The 8,287-nt window shown below is 34.3% G+C and overlaps 1 protein-coding gene across 1 annotated transcript; it reads left to right on the top strand.

The window, feature by feature from the left end:
* Positions 1-1,985: 1,985 nt before the first annotated feature.
* On the top strand, positions 1,986-5,600 carry LOC143207812 (uncharacterized). The gene is made up of 5 exons (XM_076421612.1): positions 1,986-2,243; positions 2,621-2,843; positions 2,908-2,982; positions 3,057-3,219; positions 3,302-5,600. The coding sequence occupies exons 1-3, from the start codon at positions 2,001-2,003 to the stop codon at positions 2,979-2,981; spliced, it is 540 nt and encodes a 179-aa protein (XP_076277727.1). The 5' UTR covers positions 1,986-2,000; the 3' UTR covers position 2,982; positions 3,057-3,219; positions 3,302-5,600.
* The last annotated feature ends 2,687 nt before the right edge of the window (positions 5,601-8,287 follow it).

The following is an 8,287-nucleotide window of genomic DNA, read 5'->3' as shown; positions in this document are numbered from 1 at the left end:
GACAAAAAGATGATTTGGCGTTTATAAATGCTCTAAATAATTTAGCTCTTGGAGAAATGTCTGAAGATGACATAAAATTAATTAAATCGAGAGAAATTAAAAATCAAAATGATGTTCCAGATATAGCAATAAGATTATATGCAACTAATGCTAATGTTACCGCTTACAATAATCGAAAAATATCCCAATGCAAGAGTGAGTTAATCATCTCTACTGCCGAGAATACATTTTCGAAGAATATCGATGAAAGTACAAAAAAATTTATATTACAATCTTTAAAAACACAATCAGTTCAAAACGAATTATTAACTGAGATTAAATTGAAAATTAATATAAAATATATGATAATTAATAACATTGATGTTGAAGACGGATTGGTTAATGGAGCATGCGGAATATTAAAATTTATTACTTTTCAAGAAAATACTAAAATTCCGTCTATATTGTGGTTAGATTTTCAATTGCCCAGAGTAGGAGTGAAAGTAAGAACTCGTTATCGTAATTATATGAAAAATGCAAATATTGATCAAAATTTAACACCAATAATAAAAGTATCGAATCAAGTAAATATGTCGAATGAGGAAAAATATCAAATCACACGTAGTCAATTTCCAGTGGTTCCTGCAGAAGCGATTACGATTCATAAAAGTCAGGGACAAACATACGAGAAAGTATGTTTGGATTTTAAAAAATCAGAAAGGCGAACTTTACAAATGTTGTATGTAGCACTGAGCAGAGTTTCAAAATTGAGCGGTTTATATATTTTGGGACAATTTAAATTGACAGTATCGAAGAAATCCAAGATCAATACCGCAAACCCGGCTAACGATGAATTGTATCGTTTGCGAAAAACTAAACAATTAAAATTATCATTCAATAATTTGGTCAATGAGAACGGATTAATAGTTATATATCAAAATATTGGTACTTTGGCAAGTAAATTAATTCATATAAATAAAGATTCATGGTTTCAGCGAGGCGATATATTAATTTTTAGTGAAACATTAACAAAAACCGATGATGAGTTGAATATTTTAAATTATGACATATTATTCCGATCCGACATTGACAACAACAGCCGCGGATTAATTTGTTATGGAAAAACAGAATTATTAATAGAACAATTATTTGTTGAACAGGAATTTAGTTCAAATGCGCATGTAGAACTGTTTACTTTTAAAATCAGAAATTATTACATAATAAGTGGTTATAAATCACCAAAAGCTACTAATTCTATGTTTGGTAGCGTTGTACAACGAATAATGAATAAAATTACAATTGAAAGTGAAAAGATTTTGATAGGTGATTTCAATTACAATATATTAAATTGCAAGGATAATGGTAATAATTATTTGATTAACCTTTTGAACAAGTACAATCTAAAAACTAAATTACCATCCAATAGTATAACGACCAATTTGAATACGCAAATAGATATCATTTTCTCAAATGTTGATGATACCCAACCAGCACACATCGTCTCATAGATGTCTGTTTCATGTCGTCGTCCCGTCTGAACGTCTATGTCCCAAAGATACGTCTTCTAGTCGTCAAAAAGATGTCTTTATGGAGACGTTGTTTTCACAGCAGAGGGTGAACGTCTTTCAGCTGTCTCATTTCAGTCGTAAAAGCAACGTCTCTATAAAGGATATCTTTTTGGCGACTGAGAGACATTTTCCGGAGACGTTGTTTTTCCTACGCCGCCGGTAAAGAGTGGGGTGGAGTAGGGGGATACAGCTTCTAAGGAAGAACTTTTTTCTGTACACTTTTTCGAAAAAAGAGCTCTGCATGCTAATCCGCAATAATACAGAGAGTATTTCAACGCAAAGAGCATTTGGAAAAAGTGTACAGAAAAAAAGTTCTTCCATAAAAACGTACACTTTTGTTGTTTACAAAGTTCCAAGAGCCAAATTGCAAAAAAGGGCTCTGTACGGGACCCCGCAATAATGCAGAGAATATTTCAACACAAAGAGCATAAAAAAATATTGCTTCTTCGCGAAATGCGGCTTACCCGCGTGATCGAAAAAATTAAGCTGTTTCATATATTCTCTGTCAGTGCTTTCCTGCGAGAAACATATCTGCTTCTCTGTCTTCGTAGTTCACCCCGAGTGGCGCTGTTGAAGTTACTATTTCTGGTCCGGCGCACATGGTCGACACACCCCCTGGTCGGTTTAGAGAAGTGTCTAATTGTATTAGTGTATTGTAATAGTGATAATTTATCCGACGAGTGTATATTTACAAAAGTAAGTACTTCCATTGCTGTTATTTGTTACCGTTAGTGTTTTTTGCTGATGCCCTTCCGCTATATTCGAAGTTTACTATTGGGTTGGCAAGAAAGTCAAAGAAAGTATTTACTTTCGGTATTGTAAGGGGGTAGACTGCTTTTTCCAGGATTGCAAGGGTGCGGGATTGCAATTGATTGCAATCCTGGAAACGAGTCTACCGCCCTAATGTGTAAATAAGTGTGAAGTCAAAAAATGAACAAAAATTGGTCATATTTCCATTCCTTCATTCTATTTGCTATTTTTCTAAATATATTCTCTAATTAATTATATTTACGTCGTAATTACATATATGTTTAAATTAGTCTCTAAATTTTACCATACTTTTCAATTCTTAGAATATATACACACAAATGGAGATGCCTACAAATACATGGACCGTTGTCCAATTTTTGGCGGACGGAACGGTAGAAGCAGTGCCAAATAGTTGGCTGGAAGGCGACAAATGTTATTGGCCACCGGTACACAAATCAAAATTGAGCAACGCAATCCAACAATGTGAACTGCCTCAACCTTCGTGGGAGTACTTTTCTGTAAAGATCTTCAAAAACAGTACCTTTGGTAAGTTAAAGTAGTTACACACCATACATGTACAATTAAAATAATAATTATATAATGCTTCTAGACGACTACACGAAGGCTAGAAGAAAAGCAAAGGAGGCCGAAGAGACCAGCGACTTGTTTAATAAATACACTTAAAGTAGCTGACGTTTATCTTTCATTTTCATTAAATTAACAGAATGTGATATGCTACATAACAATTTTTTATTTTAGGCAGCAGAAGTGCACAATACGGGGGGCACAACAGCTACAACTTTGCCAGGAAAGTCTAGGTATCATTATGACTGACGTGCTGGCATGGCAGTCTGCTATAGCTGATTGGGCCGGAAGGGCAAAAAACCGTTTGCAAATTATCGAACGGCCAGCCTTGTTATATGTAATTATCACCCTTATTTTAATATTATTATTATAATGATTATTCATGTGCAAATTAATAAACAAAGATATTCTTATTCAAGGTGCAGCGGAGAAAGCCAAAGTGGACGGCAGCCGCAAGAAACATGAACAAAGCGAGTGTGACCAAGTGATTTTAATTTCAATATATCTGTGGTTATCAGGAAGAACGCCGCATGTCACATATACTTTCACTTTCGATCGCTAATACTTTGACATAGGAGGTTGGTTAAATTGCATTGTTGTCTGAGCCTTCCAAACGTGTTTCCATGACTTTTTTTCTGGTAAATATGTACAGTAGCGGACAAAAGTGTAAGACCGCTCTAAAGAAGACGATAACTTTTTTAATATTTTACTATACGATTTGAACTTTTTTGGGAAACTAGAGCAATTAGTTTACTGAAGGACGCGAAAAGAAATTTTTTCAAAAATTGCAATTGATCGGAATTGTTGAAAAAATACTAAAAGTTGATTGTTTATTTAAACATATCCTGAAAATTTCGTCAAAATCGGTCGACGTTGCAATGAGCTACAAACGTTTAAAGATGGTAAAAATTGCAGATTTTCGGCAATAAATCGTGAAAATCTGCAATTTCTACCATCTTTAAACGTTTGTAGCTCATTGCAATGTCGACCGATTTTTACGAAATTTTCAGGATATGTTTGATTGACACAGATCTACACAAAACGTGTTTTTTAAATTTTCAATATAGGCCCACATAAAATAATTAAAAAATCAACTTTTAGTATTTTTTCAACAATTCCGATCAATTGCAATTTTTGAAAAAATTTCTTTTCACATCCTTTAGTAAACTAATTGCTCTAGCTTCCCAAAAAAGTTCAAATCGTATAGTACAATATTAAAAAAGTTATCGTCTTCTTTAGAGCGGTCTTAAACTTTTGTCCGCTACTGTAAATCCTATACTCTAAAGTCTAAAGCTCAATGAATGCATAAACTCGAATTTTTGAAATTGTGACATGCGGCGTTTTTCCTTACAACCACAGACATTATCAGTAATATTTTATTTTCACTTTTATATTTTATTTTAATTTTTATATTTTTTAATTTTAGTATACAGGGTGAGGCGCCAGAAACAGGCCCCCTGAATAAGCATTAATCAGATGTTAGTAGCTTTTTTGTAGATGGACGCGTAAAGGACATGTGAAGGTCAACTTAATTTTTTTAAATGGAATGAGGTATTTTTTAATACATCAATGATGCAGCTAGACATACATTATAAAAAAGTACTAACCTATGTATGTCGAAAAATTAGTAGTTCAGGGGATATTTCAATTTAAATAACTCTAAAATACCATTACTGTCGTACTAAGACGTTAATGTTTACTTACTTATGTAACGTCTTAGTACGACAGTAATGGTATTTTAGAGTTATTTAAATTAAAATATCTCCTGAACTATTAACTTTTCGACATACATAGGTCCAGCTGCATCATTGATGTATTAAAAAATACCTCATTCCATTTAAAAAAATTAAGTTGACCTTCACATGTCCTTTACGCGTCCACCTGTAAAAAAATAATACACTACATAATGTACCCCTTCAGACCATGCAACTTCTGTATACAAAACTTTTTCGTGCAACGCATACTTTGGAAGTTATTATAGGTGTGCAAGTTGCGTGGACCACCCTGTATACTGATTCTGATGTTTCAACTGTATATTTTATTCAATTTTTATATTTTAATTTAAGTGTATTAATTTTAATGTTTTAAGTGCGTGATATTGTATTTTAATTTTAATACTTTATTTCTAATATATTAATTCTAATGTTTTAAGTGCGTGATATTTTATTCTGAATGTAGTATTTTATTTTACGCATACTTTGGAAGTTATTTATTGGTGTGCAAGTTGCGTGGACCACCCTGTATACTGATTCTGATGTTTCAACTGTATATTTTATTTCAATTTTTATATTTTAATTTAAGTGTATTAATTTTAATGTTTTAAGTGCGTGATATTGTATTTTAATTTTAATACTTTATTTCTAATATATTAATTCTAATGTTTTAAGTGCGTGATATTTTATTCTGAATGTAGTATTTTATTTTACGCATACTTTGGAAGTTATTTATTGGTGTGCAAGTTGCGTGGACCACCCTGTATACTGATTCTGATGTTTCAACTGTATATTTCATTTCAATTTTTATATTTTAATTTAAGTATATTAATTTTAATGTTTTAAGTGCGTGATATTGTATTTTAATTTTAATACTTTATTTCTAATATATATTAGAATTTAATATATTAATTTTAATGTTTTATATATATTATTTTATATATATTTTTATTTTATAAATAGTACATATATTATTATAATAAACTATTTGTTCGTTTACTTTAAACTATTATCGTAAATTGATTTTTCCCTCCCACTCCCTTTTCGCATAAATACGTCTCTCTAACAAGCTCAAGAGACTTCTGAAAGTCGCCTAAAAGATGCCCGACAGAGTCGTGGAACATGTCTCTACAATGCCTGAAACACGACTAACAGTCATTCTCAAGACCACTTTAAGACAGGCAACTTTGTAACAAACGACCTTCCGGAGCCCTTGTAGAGACTTTCCGGAGACATTCGCAGACATCTTTCAGACATTTGAATGTCTAGCGGCAGACATCTTTCTGCTATCTTTGAGCTGTATCTGTGCTGGTTGGGTATAGATTGCGGTGTTTATGAAACATATTTCAGCTATCATAAGCCCATTTATGCAATCCTCGATAAGAAGGTTGTCAAATATAAAAAAGAAGAGAATGTAGAGAAAACAGATGTAACAATCACAAATCAAAAAATGAATCCTGAAAATTTTACAAATTTTGATGAATGTATAATGATCTCGGACCAGCATATCGAGCAAAATAATCATGAATATGCAGTGCCTGCAGAATGTTTCCTCAATGATGGTTATAACTATGCTTTAGAAACAGCCGAATGTAAAGAAGTCATAAAACCTGATTGTTATTTACAAGATAAACATATTAATTTATTTCACGAAATTATGAACAGAAATCTAAACGAGCGTGGAATATACAACTTTGCTCAAGATACTGGTTACGTTCGAGCTTTTTTGAATAATTTACAAGAGATCCCAGAACATGAGACGAATATTCAGATAATATACAGTGGTGAAATTGGAGAAAAGGTAGTAGGACATTGGATTTGCACAAGATCTGATGGTAACGGCAATGTACACATTTATGATAGTTTTAATGCTAATCATTTGAACCATGATGTAATAGATTATTTGAATGCCCTTTACAAATATAATAAGAAATATATATTTCACAGAGTACAATTTCAAAACAATGCGTTTGATTGTGGAGCATTTGCAATTTATTTTGCAACATTACTCTGCTATAACAAGGAACCAAGCGAGCAACGAGCATACGATGTTGGTTTAATGCGACGCCATATAGCAAACATTTTGATAAGTAGAAAACTATTGAATTTCCCTGAAAACGTATAATCTTCTTAAAACGTACACTTAATAATGATAATAATATACTGCAACTAACGAATCGGGAAGTTCTTTGTGTGGCTCGTGGAGAGTCACACACCAAATAAAAAAAAAAAACTTAATAGCTATAGGTACTACTAGCCATGCGTACCACTAACCCTTTCGCAAGACCAGTCCTATCCGCGAGCTCGCGAAGCGAGCGAGCAAAAACAACCCTACTTGCGAGCGAGCGAAGCGAGCGAGCAACAATAACCCTCTAGTTTTTTTTTTTTTATTCTTCATTTTCGTCTTATATTATAATTATAAATGCTTTTCAAAGTAAACGGTACCAAGTGAATAAGCGACTGGGGCGAAATCTGTGCGGACCGGCTGGTACGAAATTGCGAATTCCGCGCAGACCGCAAAGGGTTACATTAATTTATATTTTCATGTCCAGTTTTGCAGAAAACTACGCAAAATATAAGTCTAACTCTCGGGAACCTTTCTCCAAGTTGTATATTAAATCTAGAAACAGAGAGAGAGAATGTTTTTAATCATTTCACTTTCATAAAAATGATGTGAGATCTGATCTTCTCTGGCGCGGGAGGGGGAAATCGGCTCTGCGCATGGGATCTGATCCAGGCTAAGCGTCCGCTCTACCGTCGGTCTAGGTGCTGATCCAGGCTAAGATTTTGGTGGTGGCAGCACTATACCGGAGGCAACTCAGAACCCGGGCGTGAGCACTCTCATATCCTCTCTGGTAAAACCTAAGAAACTGCCATTCATAAAGGGTCCAAAATTTAATTCCTAGATACATCCTTGGGAAGTACTGAATGGACGCAGGACGTTTGGACGTGAACTGGACCTGAAACGTACGTTTTAGGGAGGTACGTGGCTACTTGGGTAGTCTCACACCGATATACCCGACCCGACCCGTATCATGTTACAATGTTTCACTCCACTCCACGGTGACCGAAGCCCCCGAGCTTCACTTCCCCCCAAGTAGCCACAAGTAGCCACGTACGTCCCTAAAACGTACGCAGAATGGACGTAGGACGTTTGGACGTGAACCGTACGTTTTAGGGACGTACGTGGCTACTTGGGTTTTCTCCGTTCGTCATTCGAACCAATCTACAGGAAAAACTAAACATGTGTTTGCCATAAATCTTACAGCGGTCCTTCTCGCATCCTGTTTTTCGTCTAACCGTCCCGTCGTTTTTGTAAACGTGCTACAGCGTGCATTTCAAATTTCGACACTCTAAATGCCCTTCCTAAATTCTTTAGAAAAATGTTGCGGAAAATCAGTGTCGTTCGAGCCGCGGTAGAGAGCACATCTCCAAAGACTTGTCAATTCAAAGCTAACGGTTGCTATTAGCTGTGTTTTTGATATTGATATTTAAACTAATCACTAGACTGCGGATCTTTATGCAAAATTAATGTTGGCTGACGCTATTACAAGGGACAGGAGCCAGACAGATATTTGATTCTCACTGTGATCATTTTAAGAAGTTGAAAATAATACTATGGTGTTTTGAAATTATTTTAATCTCTCTACTGTCTTAAAATGCACCTACTCATGTTTGCGAGAAATGCATGAA

Source organism: Lasioglossum baleicum, chromosome 4 (assembly GCF_051020765.1).
Source record: "Lasioglossum baleicum chromosome 4, iyLasBale1, whole genome shotgun sequence".
Classification (NCBI taxonomy): Eukaryota; Metazoa; Arthropoda; class Insecta; order Hymenoptera; family Halictidae; genus Lasioglossum; species Lasioglossum baleicum.
The sequence above is the reverse complement of the archived record's forward strand: the minus strand, read 5'-3'. Positions and strand labels throughout refer to the sequence as shown.

Excerpts from the sequence above, each read along its gene's own strand:
- LOC143207812 (XM_076421612.1), top strand. The coding sequence starts at position 2,001 with ATGCGGCTTACCCGCGTGATCGAAAAAATTAAGCTGTTTCATATATTC. Across the intron at positions 2,244-2,620 it reads ACGAGTGTATATTTACAAAA|AATATATACACACAAATGGA; the intron begins GTAAGTACTTCC and ends TTCAATTCTTAG. Across the intron at positions 2,844-2,907 it reads CTTCAAAAACAGTACCTTTG|ACGACTACACGAAGGCTAGA; the intron begins GTAAGTTAAAGT and ends TAATGCTTCTAG.